Genomic DNA, 23,502 nt, shown 5'->3' with positions numbered 1-23,502 from the left:
CCCTGATTACAGACAATGAAAACCACAAATAACTTTCCCATTGCTCCTACTACAAAATTATCCTTGTTTAAGTGGTCAGAAATAAAATTGGTACACCATAAAACCGCTTTATGGGTGAAATAGGTCCAAAAACGATAAAAATCGCCTAAAATGGGCATTTTTACCCCCTGGTTTGTCCATTTGCACCCTGGTTTTGTTAGTTTTAAGTCATAGCATTGGAATCTTTCAGGATATATTACACGAAAATCAAGTTAAAACTATTTTTGATGACGTTATAACCAAGATTAGTGGTGAAAATTGCTCAAATAAGGTAAAAACCCATAAAAATGGGCAATTTTACCCCCTGCAGCCCTGAAATAATACTAAATACTGTCTGTTTGAAATTTTTCTGATGTACTGCATCAAGGTCTATCATAACACCTAGTTTGTGTCTCATTAAAAGTTGTTTGGGTAGGTCCCAGACTTAAAAAGGGTCAAAATTTAGTTAAAGTACCCAAATTTTCCCTTTTTTTCCCCAGGCAAACCTATAAAAATAATTTTTCACAAAAATTTTTTGCCGAAAATAATTATCAGCCTACCTTGAAACTGTTTGCAAAGTTTCAAAGCAATTGGTCAACTGATTGACTAGATACAGCAAATTATATCACCCTTGAATGGCATTTTCCTTAACAAATCCTTACAAAGGGTAAAAAGTACCCCCTAAACTCGGGCCCAGTATGAAAAATTGACCAGGAGTTAGCTTTGGGGACCGACAATTTCCAAAACTAGGATAGTTGAGGATTCCAAAAATGTATAGTTTATGCTGTAGAATCTTGGGTTAAGCAAAATGCCATTTTTTGGGTTTGGCTCCCGGACTATTAGATAAATTCTTGCATGTCGCAGTTTACTAAAAGGAATTTTTTGTTTGATTTATTCTCCATGCCAACAGTGCGGCTACTAAAAACATAACCTGGGTCGAGTTTATACAGAATAGTGTAACAAATCTTCGAAACTCTTTTTTTTATATTCAGAACCACTCAAGCGTGAAGACGAAACAAAACATTCTAATTAGAAGGCAAGGTCGCAACTAACTCAAAAAATTAGCCATTTTTAATTAAATTAGGAGAAATTGATAATTTTGAGTGGATGACATTTTAGGTCATTATAGTCAATAAGAAATTCTGATGATGATATAGGGTGACACTATTCAAAGGTATGTAGTAATCTTCATTTTGTAAATGCCACCTCTTTGAAACGTAAAATTTTCATTGGCATATTGCAGTATTAGATTTATAATAGTAGTGCGAGGTAGAGTAAGATGGATTTTTGGTCCCTGGGTCACCAAGTATCTTGATACTCTCCTATCTGATGTCGATGGAACAACAGTTTAAGGTTGTTCCGGGTGGTACTAGGTTTGCAAGGACTCACTCCTCACTCTTACTCCCTCACTCTTGCAAGGCACCAAAAACCGAAAATCCACCCTTAGAGAAAGAAAAAATTGGCGTTTTTGGGACAGTTAGAGAGACTTTTCCCGAAATATTTGTCGATTTTCACTCGATTTTTGTCCAAATTTATGAAAATCAAGGCCCTTTTAGATAGGAAATTTCGACTACTGGTTTTTGTACCCCTTTGAGAGACTTTCGAGGGTGTTAAAAAGGGACCCTTATCGCTCGCATATACCCGGCACCCATTTTGGCTAAGTACCCTCCCCCCAAGGAAGAAGATTGTCAAAGCTATGTTGTCTATTGGCCTTCTTTTCTTGTTTATTTCAGCTTGTCCGAAAGATGCTTCTTAGAATTGGTATTTTCATTTTGGTATGTTTGGCTTCGGCTGACGCGTCATGTAAGTAAACAAATATTTCTCTTTACAATTTTTTACTAAAATTCATAGGGGTTTCATTGTTGATAACATACCTGTTTTAGTAACCATTGAGTATATTTCAAGGAGAGGAACACCTGGCTTTAATTGGTTCGGATTCTAATGTTTACAGCTCAATTATCGAGTGTCTATTGTACTGAAATCTTTGGTGGGGTGAAATTTTAAGGTTTTTTTTTTCATGGAAGCGACATTCTGTCGGTTTTTTGGATCGCATGTCTGTTTGATAAGAGTAAATCCTGTGCCCAAGCTCAGGAGTTGCTATAAAGCCATTATGGTAATAACCGGGAGGGCACATTGCTATACATTGTAAGAGTAAATTATGGATCTAATGTATACTCCTTCGTGTTTTAGGGTTCAACAGGAACGCAATGAAAGCTCTTGCAGATGAAATCGATCATGTAAGAATTTTAATATTGTTCTATAAAACGAGAATTTCAATGCAATCGGTTGGAATTTTACGATTCTTTAAATTAGGATCTATTAAAACCTGAGAAAAAAATTGGCACTTTCCAAAATTTTCAGTGAGCTATTAGCAAAAAGAAATTATTTCGAGAAAATAAGATCTCGCTAGATTTTTCACGATTTTTCGGTAATCAAGAGATTGACTCCATTTAGGAATTGGACGGACTTCAACATACTAATTTAAATGCGCTTCCCTCTTCCCTCTTTCCTGGTTGCTACTTGCTGAACTACATGATGTACATGATGTGCTAGTAATAAAACATGCAATTTTCTTTTACCAGACGATCGCTGCTTGTCAAGAAGACAACTTGATGATCCAATGTCGCAACAGGTACAACAAAATCACCGTCAAAGATGTCTTTTACGGTCGCGACAACCTCTTTACGTGCACCAGCAAAACATTTAATGCGACGAAACTCTGCGATCAACCGACACCGACGCCAATCGTTCAGAAAGTTCAAATGATGTGCTCAGGTGAAAATAAATGCAAAATACCAGTCACTTCTGAATTCTTGGAAAAGAAAAGTGGTGAGATTTGCCCAGACATTCGAAAATATCTGAAAGTGACATACTCGTGTCAACAAATTCCACAAATTGTGATGGTTTGTCCTGATCAATGTCCGAATTCATGCTGGCCAACGTGCTCCATGTCGTGTTGTGAACCCCCTTCAGATTCCACCAACAAAACAGAACCAGTTGATCAACCACCACCAGTGGTTACAACTATCTTACATCAAGCAGCCGTGCTGTCACCGCAACCTGTCCAACAATGCGCCGCTGGCTGTCCAACTCAATGCGCACCATTGTGCCAGCCAACGTGCTGTCAAAGCCAAATGCCAATGATGCAGGATCCTTCAATGATGTGTCCAGGAGATTGCGCCTCTTCGTGCTTTCCTTCTTGCAGTTCATCTTGCTGCTCACAACAACAATCTCCTCCAAAAGCACTCACCAATAAACAAGGAAAGAAACTGCCGGCACCTAAACCAATGACATGTGAAGGCTCGTGTCCAGACTCTTGCGCACCTTCTTGTGATCTCCAATGTTGTGCACAGCAAACACATCAAATTCAGACGCCAGTACAGTGCCCTGGTTCCTGCCCACAATCTTGCGCCCCCTCTTGTAACCCTTCATGTTGTATGCATCAATCATCTATGATGATGCCCCCTCCACCGCCTCCAATGGCTACTTGCGCCGCAGGGTGTGCACCTCAATGTGCCCCTCTTTGTCAACCAACATGCTGTCAGTCCGCACCTGCTGCACCAATGGGGATGATGATCCCTGCTCCACAAACACACAGCACTTGCGCTGCAGGTTGCCCTAACCGGTGTGCTCCTATGTGTCAACCAACTTGTTGTGGAGGCCAGCAACCAATGGGTATGATGCCACCTGCCCAACCTATGGCAATGGCTGCCCCACCTATGGTACCCTACATGCCTCCTCCGCAACCGATGATGGCACCTGCCATGGATCCTTCTATGATGATGGGTGGATGTAGCCCAATGTGTACTCCACCTATGTGTGATCAATCCTGCTCCCCAGAGTGCTGTTCTCCTGAATTACCTCCAACAACCCCTAGACCACGTCGTCAAAAAATGAACGGCGTGTCCCCTCATGAAGTGGAAGCAAGAAGGAACTATCAAGAAATGTTGCGGTCATTTAGAGAACGACAAATACAAAATTATTTCACTTCCAGAAGAGGCCGATAAGAATTCAAGCTGTTATCTGTAAAGCAATCTTTTTCTACTCAATTGTAAATATATCTTAATAGTAATAGTAAATAAGTGAACAAAAAAGTAAAATCAACACAGTTTTGTTTACGATATTTCGTTCTATTTTCAGAACTTCATCAGGTATGATACTGCACAAGCGTTAACACATTTTTAAATGCTACAAAATCAGTGATGCGTAAATCAAAAGCGAGAAATAAAAAATTCTAATGAACAAAGGAAAAAATTCTATAGGGAATAAAACAAAGAAAATGTTAAAAAGATTTAATAAAAATAGGTGCGTAGCGATAATATTTACAACGTTAAAACAGTACAATAAAATTGATGAAAAAAATCCCGTGGGGAATAATCGTCGAAAACAATAAAACTAAAAATTAAACAAAAAAGGTTTCGAATTAGCACAGTAAACGCAGTGGAAATTAAAACGGAAAATTAAATGCTCGTGTCCCCGTCTGGTTTATTCAGGACAAAAAGCAAAACAAAAAAAAATTTACGGAACAAAACATGGGAACACCTGATACTAGTAGAGCACACAACTGTGCTGTAGGCATGCCCGTAGGTCATACCAAGCAGTCCAAAGAAGGGCGTTCTCCCAAAAACGACCGGTCATAACCAAATGACCGCAGTATAAGCTCAATACTAGCATCAGTTATCCCCAGAAAACTAAGGAGTTCAAAAAATGGCCTAATCCGGAACAACAACTTCACGATCGTTCAACCCGTGAGGAAGGAACGTATTAAGTTTATATTGCCAAAAACGTTCTCTCTTCCTGACATCTTCAAGGCTATTACCCTGGTCAATAAGAGTGTATTCAAAATCTGCAAAACCGGAATGACCAGGTAGGTCAAAATGTTCGTGAAGTTCTTGTTGTGGCACAGTTTTGTCCTTGTGATATTTGTTACACGATTTATAATTACTGAACCTAGTTCTAAAAGGAGTCGTGCAACTACCGTGCAACTACTGTAATAGTAAATAGATAAATATAGTCTCAAAACAAAAGTTCGATGACTTTTACTGCTTTTACGGAAGAAAAATTAAACTTTTTTCACGATTCTAATCAATATGGTGTACATAGTGTTGTTTTAATGTTTAATTTTGATTTTGGCATAGACGTGATCAGAACACAGAAGAGAAGGTGAAATAGTCTCTTGAGGCGCGAAGACTTTCCATTTTCTTTACGAAAAAGCATTATAGTATTATAGCGACCGTAGTGCAAAGATAGTGGGTTCAATCCCCAGCTGGTTCATACAAAAGAATTCATAAAAATGGTACTTGATGCCTCTCATTAAAGGTTAGTGGAGAAATCGTATCTCCCTCCTCTACCTTTTGGTAGATAGCTATTGAAAGAGGAACCTTACGGGTCGCCTCCGACTGCGGTTGCAGACTTACTTACTGTTATACGTATAGTCTGAATGAACGCGATCACCTGTGTTCAATATTTAACTGGATAAATTTCGTGATAGTAAAGTGATTGAGACAAATCAGTGCGATTGAATGTTGAGAAAACTTTTTTTATTTTATCTATATGATAATGATAATGTGACACAAACAAAAAAAGTACAAATACTAAAAACGGTCCCCAAAAATATCCAGTATCACAAACGTATTTCATCATTGTAGTACTTAATATATCATGATTTTGGACAATACTAAAATTGGGGTCACCATAGCGAGCTTTTGGAAAGATAGCGTTGTAGACTAGCGTCTGCCTTTCCTTGGACACAGGAACGCAGGGAATAGTGCTAGAGTTCTTATCACTACCTCTACGCTAGTTCCACGCACAGATATCTGTAAAGCCCGAAGGGCTAGATAGGCAACTTTAAGTTTTCTCCAGCAAAAAAAAGTGAAGCAAAAATTTGACTTTTTAAATTTCGTGCCGATGGATAGGATCTAGCATTTTAATTGTTTTCGGAGCGCGAGATAAAAAAAAGTAGGCGGCAAACGCTATTTCACATCATAGTCATTATAAAAAAACCCGGTCTGGAAGGCTTTTGTTTATTTCTACTGTTAACAGTTAGAGCTTGCGTTCGCTAATCGACTTGTTTTGCATACTTTTTGATCATGTGATTGAAAATTAGACCAATCCCAAGAGGAGAATTTGGTAACGTGATCAAAAAGTTTGCAAATCGCATCTTGCCTTTTATTTATAACAAAAGAAAATTTGACAATAAAGCTAAAACAATACATTGCCAGACCAGTGTTTTTTATAATGACTATGTTCACATCTCTCAAACCGGTGAAATTGCATATTTTAGTCACGTGACTCTGGTAGGAAATCCTTCCAAAGATGAGCTTCACTTTTTGACCAAGGCCGCAAATCTAGCCCTTCGGGCTTTACAGATCTGTGGTTCCACGTACCGCCTTCCTGTTGATGTCCAGATAGACATTTGCTGTTTGCCTAACCGGTAAATGAGGCTCGGAAAACACGAGTTAAAAAACACGAGTTAAAAAACACGAGTTACAAAAAACACGAGTTACGTTAAATGTGACGTCATCAATGGGAAATTGTGACGTCACAAACTCGTGTTTTTTAACTCGTGTTTTTTAACTTGTGTTTTTTAACTCGTGTTTTCCGAGCCTCCCGGTAAATCTAAGAAGCGGAAACATGCCAAAATGTCAACATGAAAATCCAAAATGGTGGACGAAAATTCTTCAAAAAAATCAACTTTCTCTTGCGTCTTGGCTTGATTGACTGCTCCAGATTTGTGCGGATATCCAACTGGCTTTGTCAATAGGTATAGTATATAGTATGGTACCGTAGTATAGTGGTAGTCGACCTTGGCTTCTGTGCAGGCGGCCAGGGTTCGATTCCCACTCACGGCAGTTCACTTGGCAAGTGAACGTTCCTTCGCCCGGGTCAACCCAATCCCATGTGAGTGGAATTGGGTAGTCAGTTCAAGGTGCTGACGGGACGCTCATTAGGTCTCATTAGTAAGCGTCTATAGTTGCGAGAATAGGCCTCTAAAGCCTCCTGCAACTCAACCAAATACAAATACAAATACACATGGTTTATGTTTAAATCACTGTAACTCTTTATATTGACGTATATATTGCAAATTTTCGAAATTCAAAAAGTGCCAAAAAAATTGATTGATGGACCTTGAAAATGCTGGAGTTGAAAGGAGTTTGTAATGGGTTTCAAACCAAAGGGAGCCGTGATATAGTAATTTTTCTAATTGCAGAGGAAATATGGTGACAAAAAATATAAAACCATTCATTTGACATTTGATGATGGTCTTTTACATAAACATAGTTTAGCTAGCTAAAGTTTAAAAAGTTGCCAGTCTAATTACCGGAACAAAACTTGAGCAAAGGAAGCACAAGACAATTTTGAGCAGGGGATCTGGGGGTGCTCCGAGCTCCACAGCAGACTGGCAGAGGTTCTGCCGCCCCTCATGCCGTGAGTGGTCCTAAATCCGACAGCCCTGCCTCCTAATTCCGATGGGGTCTTTCAAAGATACAAACTAAAATAAAAACAAACCTTGCGCTGTGACGCAACAAAGATACCAAAGTGTCAACTAAACTGAGAGATTTGATACATTGAACCCATTAAATCAAATAACATAGACCTTTTCGCCTTACCATCCGCCATCTTGAATTGTATGCCTTCCTAATTAGGAAAGGAAAACTTTCCAAATAGTTGTTTTGGGGAACGCGACAGTCTTTTGAATTGAATAATTACTCCACAGCAGTTACCTAGAGACAAGATAATTTATCATGTTTTTATTGGCTGAGGGAAAGTAATGTATGTGGAGTAATTAGTTTTTCAAAAGACTGGTCGCGTTCGCCAAAACATCTAATAGGAAAGAGAAACTATTTTCATAAATTTTGCAAAAAATACAAAAAGTTGCATGTTACCAACAACATAATTTGATAGATATCAACCTCCTCTAGAGAAACTAAAAGTTTTAAGTTGTACCTCAAGCAGAAAAACACTGACCCGAATAACCCTTTTAAAATGTGTCTGGGGCTTTAACGCTTTGAAATTTCTAATCTAGGAAGGTTATTCATCCCGGGTGGTATATCTCAACGCTCCGCCCATTAGAGATCATAATTTTTTGCACATAGATCAATTTTGACTTACTAAAATTAATGGTCATGGTTAGAACTTGCGATTATGGAGTGATTAGAAGAAAAGGTAACTTTTTTAAGCACTTTCCTAATTTGGAACTAGTTTTCTTTCCTAATTAGGGGGGGGGTTCACTTTTACTGTATGACGGTATTGGGCCTTTTTACCCCCGGTAAATCGGTATTACGAGAAAAAACGACGGGATTACGGTATTTCATTTTCTACCTTCTAGTATCGGTAAATTGCCTGTTTTTTAGTCGGTATTTCGATATTTTTATCAATAAAAAACGGTATTTCGGTATCAAACTATTTACCTTTTAGTATCTTCATGAGTTTCATGCAGAAAAATTTTCAAAAAAGATAAGTCTATTCCGCTATTTTAACCAGTCAAATTTTCTTGCTTGCTTCGCTCTCAAAATCTTGGATGTCCTATTAACTTATTGTCATGGTGAGGTTATTCAAAATAAGCAAGACTTTACGATATATGAACAAATATTTTCGTTATTTTTCTGCGGGTGCATTTTATTAATGACAACTTTTGTGATGCAAATACTGCATTCAACGAATGAGTCTAGATAAATTTTTCTCCGTCAGCACTAAATGATATGTTCGTCTCTCCGTATTCACTTATATTGCTACTACAATACAATACATAGTCGAACGTGCTCAACTTCAGTGGCTTCAAATTATTCATAGGCCCAATTTTAGACCCCCAGATATTAACCCAAGGTACAAGTGTGCCAAATTTCAGCCAAATCCGACCATTTTTGAAGTCTCCAGGCTGCCCCAAAGTTTTAGCCTCGTTTTGGCAAACAACTCGTCCCCACGCCCCAAAAATCAAAATTTTCAAAAAATGAAAAAAATACCCCCACATATTCACCCAAGGAACAAGTGTGCCAAATTTCAGCCAAATCCAACCATTTTTGAAGTCTCCAGGCTGCCCTAAAGTTTTTGTGACAGACAGACAGACAGACAGACAGACAGACAGACAGACAGACAGACAGACAGACAGACAGACAGACAGACAGACAGACAGACAGACAGACAGACAGACAGACAGACAGACAGACAGACAGACAGACAGACAGACAGACAGACAGACAGACAGACAGACAGACAGACAGACAGACGACAGACAGACAGACAGACAGACAGACAGACAGACAGAAGACAGACAGACAGACAGACAGACAGACAGACAGACAGACAGACAGACAGACAGACAGACAGACAGACAGACATTCTCAGATTATAGCTCAACTGAAGTTGAGAATGCAAAAAGTTGGCCGTCTAAACTAGAGCTAATACTCTGACCTCCCTTTCATTCACTTTCGTCTTGAGAAACTGACTTTAAACTAACTTTTTAAAGCTTTACTAACTCCATGATTTAGTTTTTAGAAATCTCTTCTAAGACTAGCTCGTTTTGAAAAGGGCACAACAAGTCGGATACAGGTCACCTCCTATGCCTCTACATTCTTTTCTTTATAAGAACAATTTGATAAGAGCAACGAGACTCAGGATCGTTAAAAAAATAAAAACAATTTATTGGAATTGCTAAATATTAAGCAATTGTAAAAACCGGATATAAAGCCTGAATACCTCAATTTTGCATTGGAAGTAAGAACAGGATCCGAGGCTCGAAGTGCCAAAAATAAACAATTTGGCCAAGCCTGAAATAATGATCTGGTTCTTATAAAAAGAAGGGTGTAAAATACTGAAAAACAATTACACCACTGAGTACGTCAAGAGTTGGTAATGTTTTTCCGACTTGAGCGCATTTGTATTTGAAACGAGTAGAACGTTATTAAGTAACGTTTTAAAAGTATAAGCTCAAGATTAAATTTAGCCCTATTTATCAAGAATCATCAATACAATATCAGTGATTTTGAATATGTAAAAAAGTGTGTATCCCGTTATAGGCTCTTCTTATATAAGAAACTGTAGATCTTGATTAAGTTTTAAATGTTCTTAAAATGTTCTTAAGCATACTTTTGAGAGATCATGTAAGGTGCTTAGTCATCGTTTTATGGACAATATATGTTAATTAGCGAGGTTAAGCAAGAAGCTATCTATTACGTACGGAATCTATTACGTGAGTTTTTCGCGGGCTAGAGCCCAAATCTCAAGGCTAACTCTGTCCCGTGAAATTTGACCTGTACGTCGTATTTTGGGGAGTGGATCTATTGCGCGAAATTCTCCAATCTCACGTAATAGATATCGATTAGGATATAAGCATGATCCGCGGGAAATTTACTTTACGGAGATTGGGCTGAAACGTTTAGGATCAAAAATCACCCGAAAAAAATGTAAACAGAAAAGAAACTTTGGTAATTTTTTTTTGATTTCTGACAAGTTTGAGCTGAGAAAACTAAAAACAGAAGAAATTTTTTGAATCTCATCTATGGAAACTATGATGCATACAAACAAAGTGAAAGGATTTATTGCACAAAAGAAGGTCAAGATGTAAGTGTAATAAAACTAGTCATAGCTTTCACTAAATGCCCCCACAGAAAGGTCATGTCATGCACTTATAAAGCTTTTAATGCTTTCAAAATTAAAGCATAAAAAATTATCAGGAATAATTGATTAATTTAATTATTTATTGATTGATTGAAAAAAATGATATTCCATTAACAAAATACTTGAAGAATTCATGCCTTCATGCAGCTTGACAATTTAATAGAATTCAAGGAAAAGCTGGAAAAGCTTCTCAAAAACATATTTCGAAAATCATGGTATCATTATGTTACTGACTTTCACATCCTGTCACATCTCCTTGTTTGTTTGTTTTTTCTTACAACAATATATGTAATGATCATTCACTAAATAGACCTTTTCCGATAATGCTGCAGACATCTTAGATTGTAGGCAAAATATATAGCGGTGAATAAATCAACAAGGAAACCAATCAGAAATAGCTTGTTTATTTTGAATTGGCTGTTATATATTTCAACAATTCTCTATTGCTACTTTGCCTAATAAACAATAGTAAGATGATAAGATGATACTGGGTATAAAATTTATCAAAAATTTCTGCGCCATCTGAAATAGACCAATCCTAGTTAAGGCCCGGGCTCCACTTGCGTACGCTGTGATTGCAGTCAAAAGAAAAATAAAGAAACGTCATTTGTCATTGTGGTCCATTCAGACGTACAGTCGAAAAGTTGAAATGTGCCTAATTTTTTTTAAAGTGCATAGTACTTTTTCATGATGCAATCTTTTGTCCAAGCTGAAAGGATTGAAGCCATTAAGATATTATTGCAGCGCAGACAATGAAGAGACGGGCCTTCAGGAAACTAGACTTTTTGAGTTTTTAGCTATATACTCTCACTTTATGGTGTTCCTGTATGACTGTCTGTGTGCCTAGTCTAAGCAGCGTTAAATGCCTTAACTCGGTAAGCTAGAATTGGAGCTATTTTACCAAACCCCTAGAGCGTAAGTTATTTAGGCTATCACAACTGCATGAAAAAGTGGAACGTGCGCATGCAAAGTTAAACGAATGTAAGCAAACTTTTTTTCAGGTTTTTAAAATAGATTTACCACACTGAACAAACAGTGAAAACACTCTAAGTGAGGTAAATCTATTTTGAAGACCAAAAAAAAAACATTGATTGACATTCAACACATTCAACCACTTTTGGATTCAACTTTTTTGTACTTTGCCGGTATCTTGCTTTACCAAGTTAAGAAGGACTTTCTCGAGTTACGAGCATATGATGGTCTTTAAGCCTACTAAAGAAGTCTATAAACAATAAAGCTAGTTATTAATATAATAACAGACAAAGATAAATTACAGTTTGAACAAAAATATCAAATGTACATTTGAAAACTTGAGCAAACTTCTTTAAAGATTCCAGAAAAAGAATTGAAATCATTGCTGAAATGAACTTCTGACTAAATTACAGTATTTAGTATTCAGTTTCAAAGACAAGAAACAAAATTTGACATACAATACAAAACACTTTTTCCAATCACTGAATCGGGGGGGGTTTTCAGGGGTCTTAAATACCGTCATACCGACAAAATTTTGGGTCAAATACCGTAATACCGTCGGTGAAGGAAGCCTAATACCGATACCGATATTATATTTATGTTTTTTTTCGAAAATAATGAATTTTCAGTTATCAAATCTATTGTGTAGTAACAAATTAAAAAATGTACAAACAAGTCTTGTGCTTTATGAGGCCCCTAATTTTGCTTTTACATCTTTGGTTAAACGATTGTGACCTTATTGGGCTAAATTAAACCTTTTTATGGTCTCTTTTAAACAGATTGACCTATTCTTATACCATTAACATATAAACGGCTGGACATCTATCTCCTTTGTTTTTTTTGTAGAAAGGGCTGTTAGCTGCGTTGCCGCCCCGTTAAAAGCATAAAATGAAACAATAAATTTTGATGATATACCACTTGGGAATACCTTGCTAACAACGTCAAAACTTCGACAAAAGTCTCTGTTGCTCTACTTTTCTTAAGTCATCTATATCATAACAAAGATAACAGAGGCAAAATCATCGTCAGATTGTCAAAACTCCAGCTGATATTTCTAAATTTTGACTTAAAAGTGTCGAATAATTTTAGAGAGTGTCGCATTCTAATTTTGATATGCTTATAACATAGGCTCTCAACTTTGGCAAGCTATTTTTTTCTAGTCATAAAAAAATTATTGGAGTGGCAAAAGAGATTCAAAAGTATACACGCAGTTGAAACTCCGCATTTCAGAGTTGAAAAACGCTGATGGAATATATTGCAAACTTGTGAAAAAAATCAAGAAAAATCTTTTTGTGCGTTACGAGTAATGTTCAAGCTCTGTCAATCCTTTTACCTAAATAATTCAAAGAAACAGAATTATTACGGAATATTCATGCTTATACCAAACATTTCGCCAATATATAAAGTTTTTTTGCTAATTTTGGACCTTATTTTCGATTTGTCGACCTTTTAAGGCCCTTTTACAGCTATTGAGCTTTCATAAAGCAATATTTTAGGTCTGCCGCGCCAAAGTTACTTGCTTGTTACGGGAGGCAAATGCAAAATGAAGCTTTTCCCCAATAATTTTTTCCTCGCAGACCCGTAAGATGTCTTTTATATCTAGAATTAATTTAAAATCGAGGTTTGGGCCAATCATGGTCTTAGAAGCCGTAGACTTCAACACAGGCTTCATAGAGGTGGCGCTGTGGTGCAACTAGAGGACGTGAATTTTAAAGTTTAACCCCCCTATCGGAGGAAAGAAAATAAATGGGATAATAAGAATGTGAGCGAAGCGATCGCGAAAATTTTTCGACAATTTTCACTCTCCTTTGTTATTGAAAAACGGCCTTAAAACGCTATTGTTAGCCAAGTATGCCTTGTTTGGTCACACAATTTCTGATTTTATTTAACACTGACCATTTGTTGACAAAAATATGGTACGGTGAGCGACTTACCTGCCGTACCCGGTGTGGCGTTCCAAGAGTTTCGCCCAAGAAAAAATTTAAAATCGTGATGTGAATTATTTTTTAATCGTTCGATGCTGCACAAGATGACTTAAGAACTACCTACTTTTACTAATTATTGAAGGAGTAAATACCGCCTTTACTGTCTCTAAGTTACTGCAGTATTAGTGTATTGTATTCATGATATGCACCACTGTAATGTCTTCTGAAATTACGTCATGGAACCAATAGCTCATTGGTTGGAAGTGACGTAAAAGCAGTCAATACGTCACTTTCAACCAATCAGCTATTGGGTGGAACGGAAGACATTGCAATGGTGCATATCATGAATTGTAGTAGCAATATAAGTGAATACAGAGAGACGACCATATCATTTAGTGCTGACGGAGAAAATTTTATCTAGACTCATTCGTTGGATGCAGTATTTGCATCACAAAAGTTGTCATTAAAAAAATGTTCCCGCAGAAAAATAACGAAAATATTTGTTTAGATATTGTAAAGTTTTGCTTATTTCAAGGACACTTGTATTCGCTATACAAGTGTCCTTGCTTATTTCGAATAACCCCACCATGACAATAAGTTAATGGGACATCGAAGATTGTGCGAGCGAAGCGAGCAAGAAAATTTTACTGGTTAAAATAGCGGAATAGACTTATCTTTTTTGAAAATTTTTCTGCATGAAACTCATGAAGAAACTAAAAGGTAAATAGTTTTATACCGAAATACCGTTTTTTATTGATAAAAATATCGAAATACCGACAAAAAAACAGGCAATTTACCGATACCGGTAGAAAATGAAATACCGTAATCCCGTCGTTTTTTTCTCGTAATACCGATTTACCGGGGGTAAAAAGGCCCAATACCGTCATACCGTAAAAGTGAAAACCCCCCCCTGAATCAGCTCACCATCATAACCAGTCTGCCATTTTGTTTGTTTTGATTTGCACAAGTAATATTGTAATTCGTGTTATGGTGTAATCACTATGCTTTTTCTATAATTTGCATTTATAACACTCGCTTCAGCTTTTCAATGCTAAATCAAAACTAATAAAATGTAATACGCAATAATGGTAATAGCATATAACGTAATATGAAAATATGTATAACATTTACCGCTGTATAAATTACCGCCATATTTTTGCGGAACACTTAATTGACCGGAAAGCCGATTACGACGCAAAAACAAAAACAATTCGCAAAGAATCGAGATTCCAGTCCAATATATTGCGTGAAGCTATGAGTGCCTCCTCAGTCGCTACGCTCCTTGCGGGGGCAATAATCTTTGCTAACTTTTTTATCAAACCAAAAAAAACAGAAGTGTCTGGTTCTTTTGTTTTTCTTCTCTTTTTTATCTTGCTTTTTATATGCTCTCAAAGTCCAAATACATCCAAAGTAACCATTACAATGAACAGCATGTAACCATATTTCTTTTTCATGTTTTTCAGTGTTTCTGTGGTGCCACCATCAAGTGCGAAGAAGCCAAAGTTATAATATGTCAAAGAAGCAAAGCAACAAACACGAGAAAAAGACTGCTCTGCCAAGCTCAAAGAAATTTACCCCTCCACCTGCCAAAGCATAACAGAAGAAGTCTTTATTTATTTTTCCAATTTCAAATGTTACAACTAAGCAAAGAGATCCAATTTCTGCTCTTCATCATCAACTATATATTGTACGTACAAATCAGCCTGCTAAAAACTTGATGTCCCACACAACCGCTGGACTTCAAACCGTTCCCCAAAGTTATATAAAGCTCTATCTTCTGGACAATTGCTACTGCTTTGAGTTCTCAATCCTTCGCTGAAAATTTTTAACTGACTGGTCATTCTTCAACTTCTTCTACATTATAACGTTCAAGAAAGTTTGGTTTGATTCTAAGAGACATCTTCCTTCCTAAAAAGGTGATATCAGTACCTTGAATGCAAAGAAGTAGAAGAAGTAACAGCTGCCAGATATGAAACACAAGACTGGGTTTACACACTTTTTTTATAAGAGTGTTTTTATTGGTAATGGTGAAGCATTCATAGAAATTCAGCTAAATAAGGATGACATAGCTGTACACTATGCTCTTACAGATTATTTTTTTGTTTATAAATAAAGCAGTAATTTTTGATTGGTACCTATGTAAACTAGGAATTAAGTTATGAAATTATATTTTTTTTTTCAATGTTAAGTCATGATATTATATTACGAAGTGGTTACACGCACGTCAGATTATTTTTAGCCTGACGTACGTAGATCCGTTCTATATAGCTGTTGTTAGACGCACGTCAGGTCGAATTATAAATATATCAAAAATCTGAAATGTGACCAGTGCTCGTGGCGCGATGGAGAGAGCGTTGGTCTAGTGGTTATGTCATTTTTTCACGAGTGGGTTCGAACCCCCGAAAAGTCAAAAGTTTTAAAAAAAGATGAAGAAAGACCTAGCTAGCTTGTACTCACATGGCGAGATGCGAGATGGACAGGACTGGATAGGTCAAAGAGGGAGCTAAAAACACACAGCACAGTATGATTCAGGGATGAGTATGATTTGGCTTGTTGTAACTTGATAAAGATTGATATTTAGATAACACACTGATGCCACAACTTTTCATGGATTTGTCAAACTCCACCCTCGCGAGCCAGGGCCGATAAACGATTCTGCGACTTAAAGAGGCCAGTACCGTGAAATTGGAGGAATCGTTTAGGGCCCTGGTACAGTTAAATCATAGTTATAAGAGAATTCCATAGTTAGGAAGCGAACAATAGCGCTATTGTTCTCCGGCTTTCGATGTTGAGATATTCGGTCCCAGACTTCCGAACAGTCATAAACAAACAAGATGGCGGAAATTTTCAGAGGGAAAGTCATACAGTTTTTGAGTATCTGGCTTTCTTTTTTATTGTAACTTGATATATGTTCGAAGTTCTTGTTAAATTCTTTAAATATTTTGTAGATTTATGTTCTGGGGCTACTCTGAGCTATTATTTATATTCTCTTTGGAGGAATACAAAAGGATACAGAAACTTTATTAACACTCTGCAATTTCCAGGAGCTGCTATTTTGGTTTTTCCTATCCAAGTGTTGTGCAATTCGCTCTCTGTTTTCTCTTTCCCAGTTTCAATATATCATGGTTGATCTATAATTCAAATCTGAAAAAGTTTTATACCCTCTACCGAGATGATAGTTTATAAATTAAGTCTTTTAGCTTTTTTATAATCATTACATTGCATATGCATACATGGAGGGGAGACAGTCTGACAGCAGTCTTTCAGCACCTAGATTTGTTATACTGAACACTGTTCATTTCTTTCTTTTCTTTTAGCTGTAAAATCAAAAGTATATGTTGGTGATTAAATTAAACGTTATATTGATAAAATTATAAAAATGGCATGCGCAAATCCTTCTTCGTCCAGTGACATTGTTGATTTTGAAACCGTTTTGGATCTACTTGACTCAGGCTTTTTTGACCAAAACGAAGATATAATAAAAGAAATTAATTCAATGGAATCTGAGGTATAAAATAAAAGGGATAAATTGTCAAATAGTATTTTAAATTTTGATTTTCATTACTTATACTTGGATATTTTATCATATTCATTGTTTTTTACTCTTTTTCTTCCTAATATTATATATATCAAATTCTGAACCTGAATAATTATTTTGAATTGACACTTTTTGTTCTTTTGTCATTCCTGAAATCTTAATGATTTTTGGGGTGGTTTGGGAATCACAAAGTTGTCATAACAAATAAATATTGGTTCAAGAAATCTTTCAGAAGACTTTGCTAATAAGCAATGGTGATTCTTTAAGTTTGCCCATAGTTATAAGAGAATTAGGGTATAGATGCCAAGTGACCCTTTCTAGATAAAAAGTTACAACAAATTTTTGGATACTTTATCATATTCATTGTTTTTTACTCTTTTTCATCCTAATATTATATCAAATTCTGAACCTTGGATTTCTTGATTTTTTCAGCTAACTGAAAATGTAAAACAACAGTCGTTCAAATGTGATGTTTGTGGAAAAATTTGCAAGACCAAAGGAGGCATAAGAAGACACCGTCAAGCAAAACACGTAGATATTGTTGCTATCGAAAAGGTGGAAGCTGAGAAGCAAGATAGAGCAGATGCAGCCAAAAAGCTTCATCCTCTGGACATCAGAAAATGCATGAAGGAAGCCAAAGATGCATTGTTGAATGACGAGTGTTATCCCAAAGAATTTAGAAATGGGTTAAATAGCTTTCATATTGGACCAAAAGATGGAGACTTTGGTGTTTTTGACATCATGTTGAATGATATATTAAAATTCAAAGGAGACAGAGAACAGTTTCTAGAACATTTTAAAACGAAAATAATCAAGTCTGAGGCTGACATCTTGCCAAAACTTAAGATCCAGTTCACAGATAAAAGGCTTTGCACTTTATTCCTTTTTGATTTGGGGTCTCGGTGTTTGGCATGCCTTGTCAAACCTCTGTCCCAAAATGTAGAAGTTGTCAAACCTCTCACAGAAAGAGAAATCATGGCCCTTCAGTGCTTATCTGGACATGTGTTTCACAAAATTTACACTAAATTAAGACGTAGCAAACATTGGGAGGAGAAAGCATTTCAAATGATGCTCTCCATACTACGAGCATTCAAAATAGACCCAACAGATGAGTACCGATATGTCAAGGCTCGTGATCGTGGAGGAATGTGGTATGTGAGAAAGGAAGCAGTTGAGCTTTTTAAGGAAGTAGAGATTGCTTTTCGTCAAGCTACAAACTCCCATGTTGCCAACATCAACTACCCTGTACTATTGAGCTCATGTTTTAAAAGTATGAGAATTCGAAGCTGGTATGACATTGTTCTTAGATGCCAAGAGTTCAAACCAGACAAAGTCATTGAAATGGACCTGCTGGAAAAATTAATTGGCTTATATTTGCGGATCAGAGCTCACTCTTATGCTAAAAACATTAAAGAGAAACACAAGTTTGCCAATAAGGCATCTAGCAAGCACTCCTTGAGAAATGAGCTTGAAAAGATTGAGAAGACAAACATTGAACACTAATTAGTATAAGTTTGCCTTGGTTGTTGTTCCTATTTTCTATTTCTTATTTTCGATCTTGATTAATTAAGATATTGTCTGATTAATGACAAAGTGTTGTGTTATTTACTGATTTCAATTACAAAGCGTACAATGAAATTTATTTGCAGCAATTAAATTTTTCGTTGTTATTTTTTTCAAATATATTGAAAACCATTTACAATACCACACTGATTAATATACTGAATAGATTTAAAACTGCATCTTATATATTGGTAAATGTTACAAATCTGATAAAAGAGCCTAGTGGTGATGACTATTTGACCGGCACACAGGAAAATCAAAATTGTTGTTAATTATTAAAAGACTATCTACAGTTTTTTACATGAATTCAAAAAATGTAATTACATGCTCTGGCCTTAATAGAAAATTTAAGAAAAACTAATAACTGTAGCTTGAGAAAATGCACCAAAGTCATATATTGTCGAATTAATTGTCACTGCTTGGCCTTTTCTTCAAAATTAAAATAATAGTAGTAGTTCAATATTTTGAAATATATACATGGTTTCAGCCCACTTTTCAGGTGCCCCCATTGCAGAATGGTGCCCCCGAGTTTTTTTGAGAAATTGCTTTGAGTTAGGTACCCCTATTCAGCCGATAATTTTTTTGAATTGACACTTTTTGTTCCTTTGTCATTCCTAAAATCTTAATGATTGCAAAAACATTAGCCCCCACTACTAACCTGGCCTAGGTGCCCTCCAGATTTCTGGGGCGGGGGGCTGAAACCATGATCTAGTACATATATTATATGAAATGGTAATATATACTACAAAATGAAAGGCTATTGTACATTAAGATGTAAATTTTCGCATCAGTTACATTTTATCAACAACAAATACTGTATTTCAAAAATCGTAAATAAAAATGAATATTTCATTTTTCACAATTGCTACCACGGATAGGTCCATTCTCGAAACCATTCTTTATATAAGAATCATTAGACAAGACCTGTTTAACATTAGGAGCATCATTTCTTGCACCAATTGCCCTTTGTCGGCCGAAGTAGTTCTCTAAATCGTCCTGACAAAATTTTTCGGTGAGCACATACTCAAATCCCTGTCCTAGAAGATAAGGTACAATCTCTTTAAGTGAATTGATGGACATTTGTATACCCTCATAAGTAGGCTGGGACAGAAACATATTGTTTCGTTGTGTTGGTGTGAAATCGCCAGGCCTTTCATCGATACTTTTCCTCCAATCCTTCAAGTATTGAAGGAAATCATTGAGAAATTTCCAGCGCTCTATTTCCTTTTCATCTTCAGAATCTGCCGTATAAGGTTTCAGGAAAGGTTTACGTGAAGTGATGTGTTTCCTTTTGAATTGGACGTTGAAGCAATCGAAAAATTTATCAAACTGCAAACAAAAATTGGCAGTTCCTTTCGCTTCCTTTGGTCCAGATACTGATAAGGCGGCGCTTGTTGTTTCACTCAGGATTTGGGTTGCCAATTTGACACGCATCAAGGAATACGAGTTTAAGTAGATATGGTCAGATTTCAAGTGGGGTAAGAGTTGAAGGCCAAATTCGATGTCTTCCTTGTAAAGGTCTTTGATGTGACGCCAAATCATGTAGAAGCCTTAAAAACAAAACACAGTATTCACTATATGGATAGAGAAGCAGCTGACAAAAACCCTTTAACATCACAGAAATCTAGCTTGTGCTTCTAAATAAAACCGTGTAGACATATAAGTAGGGTAACAATGAGCTGTAGAGTAGATGTATGACAATTTACCTAATTTCTTTCTTAAGCTGGAATCTTCTCGACAAAGGTCAACTTATCATAAAATATCCTCATTAGTATTATCAGTACTTACCATTGTTCCACATAAATCTTGCTGACCCATCTTGACCTGATTTCCACAAACAATTGCGTGATGTCTTTATTAAGTGAGGAGCATCTGCAAAGAAGTAAATGTATCGTTCGGGTGCATATACATTGATGGTACGATAAACGACTTCACTACACTTGACATCATCTTGATCCTAAAATAATAAAAGTTTGGGTTTAAAAAAGTTTTGCTAGGGCATAAAATGTGTGGTAAATTTCAATTTGTGATTTTTCAGAATAATCTACATGTCTAATAGTACCCAAGTAAACTAAAATAGAGGACTAGTTTTCAAAATGAGTTTTTTAAAGCTGTTTCTCTGCAACTTACCCTGTTCATTTTAGCAAATCGACGATTGGTTGAAGCTCCATCAGCAACTGTTGCAATTACTTTAAGCTGACATGATATTTCCAGTATGCTTACACATTTCCAAAACAAAGAATAGATTTGGGCAGATGAAGCAGTATCGGTTGCAAAGGTTGCAAAGCTAAACGAGAGTGGATTCATGACACTCTTCACAAGGAACACCATGACATGGGTTGCAAGTTTTGTTTCATTGGATATAGTGCTTTCGTTGATAGCAGTGTCTCCAAGGTCGAGAAAACCAATAAGCTTTCCAGTGCTGCGATCCCAAACCAGATCTTCTTGAACCTTCATCTCATCAATAACCACAGATACAAATTTTTCGCGTTCTGAAAATTTTTTGGTTCTCTCAGTTAAGTCAGCAACAATTTTAGGATCAAATCCTTGTTGAGGTTTGATATGATTCCGGTAGTTACGAAGTGTTCTTTGGGAAGGGAGAACCAAGATCCCTGAGCCGTCTTTACTATTCAACCTTAGTTGGTCATATGCAGCAGATGATTTGGCTGAGATTGATAGGCAAAATTTGATGATATCTGGGTGGTATCTCAACTGATGATTCTTGTCGGTACGTAGATACTTTTGCTGTTCAGTCCAAAAGAGGCGCATGAAGGGGGGCACCTTGTCCTCAGGAATTCCTACATATAAGTAAACAATAATTCAAAATTATTGATCAAATACTTTTTAGTTTCACCATCAAAAGTTATATCTCGACTCAAGCCTTAACAAAATATATAACTCATTATTAAGTTCTTTTGTTAAAAAGAAAAAAGTCAAAAAATAAGAAAATAGCTTTTAACAAACCACTCGATGAAGTTGATACAATTATTAGGATTATTGCATGAGACTAACCTTCAAAGATATCAACCAGGTCGTCACTCAAATCTTTCTGGACTGGAACAGATCTAGAACATATCGAAGCTTTTAGTTGAGCAGTCAGCTTTTCATTTTGCGAAATCAATGATTGGATAACCTCCCTATTTTGTTTCACTGTTAAAGCTAGTCTCTCAGCTGAGGTGACTGAAAGGGGAGCTCTTGGTGCTGCAGGAGTGGATGCAATTTTTCGTTTCTTAGCTTCCTGCGATCTTGTGACTACACTAAGACTTTGACAATGTTGACATGGACCATCGGTATGAGTCAAAATAGAGCATTTGCTTGCACGGATGAACTTCATCTCGCTGACAGGCTGACAGGCTTGTGAAGATGATAAATGATCAAAGATAAAATTACGTGGAATGATATGATGTTGCAGATGATATGCTTTCTCAGGTTCCACCAAATTAACACCTGAAAATTTAAAAAAAATAATTTTTTTCAATATTTTTGACAAAAATTATGATTTTATATTCCTAAGACAAGATCTAGGTGTTAAAGAAACCTATACCATTCTGATTGACAATTACTTTGAGTCACTGTATAAGATATCACATGCTGGATAGGGTCAAGATTAATAATATGTCTTTAGATAGCTCCTAGAAATAATCTGATAATAGCATATAAAAGTCATGACTTATACCTTGACAAACTTTATATCCTTCAAGCTGTCCCAAAAAGTTGGTGAGAGTCATCTTGTGGAATGAATTCTCTGGTAGAGAAGACAAAGGTAGCATCCATCCAAAATATCGCACAACAATGTTCAAGCTGGAGTTAGTAAAAATTTCGAATTCTGGCAGAACAAACTCTTGATTTTTCTTCACAACAGCTACATAGTTGACATAAATGATGAGTGACCATGAAGGAGGGAGGCTCAACTTTTCTACCCGTTTTACAAAGTTATCATAATCTTTGTATGCTGGTGGTGTCGGTATTGACAATGCTGCTTTCTGCTGTTGGGCTTGTACCATGATTCGTTTATTGATTGATGATGTTGATCGTTCAGGTTTTGGAGCCGTTTGTATTGACTTCTGAGGGGCATGCAATGTAGGGATTGCACCCTCTTTCAGTGCTTTCCGAGATACATCTAAAAGGAAATAATAACATTTATAATCATATTTTACCTAATTTTTATTAGCCACAGCATCTACCTACTGTAAGATTGATATGGACTTTTGTTTACTAAATATCAGCCTGTCAGCCTTTAATACTTTAGTAATACCTTTAAAGAAAAAGGAGATAAAAAGTGCACAAAATTATCAGAGGGATGTGATTCTTTTTCCTTCATTAGACTAAATCTGTATAAAAATTTTAGAGCCTTTAGGAGTATGAGTAAGAGTATGTGAAATACTTACAATGCCACATTGAATCCTCTGTGAAATGCTTTGCACAAATACGAACTCTGTCGTTGTCAATTTGAGCTTGGAACTTTTTGTCTACCACTCTATCCTTTGTGATAAAATTCAAAACTGCTGCCCTCCATTGCTTTGTTTTAAGATCACCTTGGTCTTGAGGCAACTTAAAAATAGATATTCCAGTACTTCTGGAGGTTCTGCACCCAACTACAGAACAGTAGTCTCCAGGCATTACCAAAATTTAGAAAAAAACAACAAAATAATTCAGCACATAATCAGAATAAGGCACAGAATCATTGCAAAATTTCCGCCATCTTGTTTGTTTATGACTGTTCGGAAGATTGGACCCGAGCAACATCAAATTCAATAACATCGGGGTCGGAGAACAATAGCGCTATTGTTCGCTTCCTAACTATGGAATTCTCTTATAACTATGGACAAACCCTCTCTAAAGACAAACAAAATACGGCCCGGAAAAATA

General features: G+C 36.4%; 1 protein-coding gene across 1 annotated transcript; it reads left to right on the top strand.

Moving 5' to 3' along the window:
• Nucleotides 1-1,055: 1,055 nt before the first annotated feature.
• Nucleotides 1,056-4,093, top strand: LOC136808721 (keratin-associated protein 10-4-like). Its single transcript, XM_067065263.1, has 4 exons — nt 1,056-1,192; nt 1,752-1,821; nt 2,209-2,255; nt 2,601-4,093. The coding sequence occupies exons 2-4, from the start codon at nt 1,764-1,766 to the stop codon at nt 4,023-4,025; spliced, it is 1,530 nt and encodes a 509-aa protein (XP_066921364.1). The 5' UTR covers nt 1,056-1,192; nt 1,752-1,763; the 3' UTR covers nt 4,026-4,093.
• Nucleotides 4,094-23,502: the final 19,409 nt, after the last annotated feature.

This window comes from Clytia hemisphaerica, unplaced genomic scaffold (genome assembly GCF_902728285.1).
Source record: "Clytia hemisphaerica strain Z4C2 unplaced genomic scaffold, Clytia hemisphaerica genome assembly, whole genome shotgun sequence".
Classification (NCBI taxonomy): domain Eukaryota; kingdom Metazoa; phylum Cnidaria; class Hydrozoa; order Leptothecata; family Clytiidae; genus Clytia; species Clytia hemisphaerica.
The sequence above is the reverse complement of the archived record's forward strand: the minus strand, read 5'-3'. Positions and strand labels throughout refer to the sequence as shown.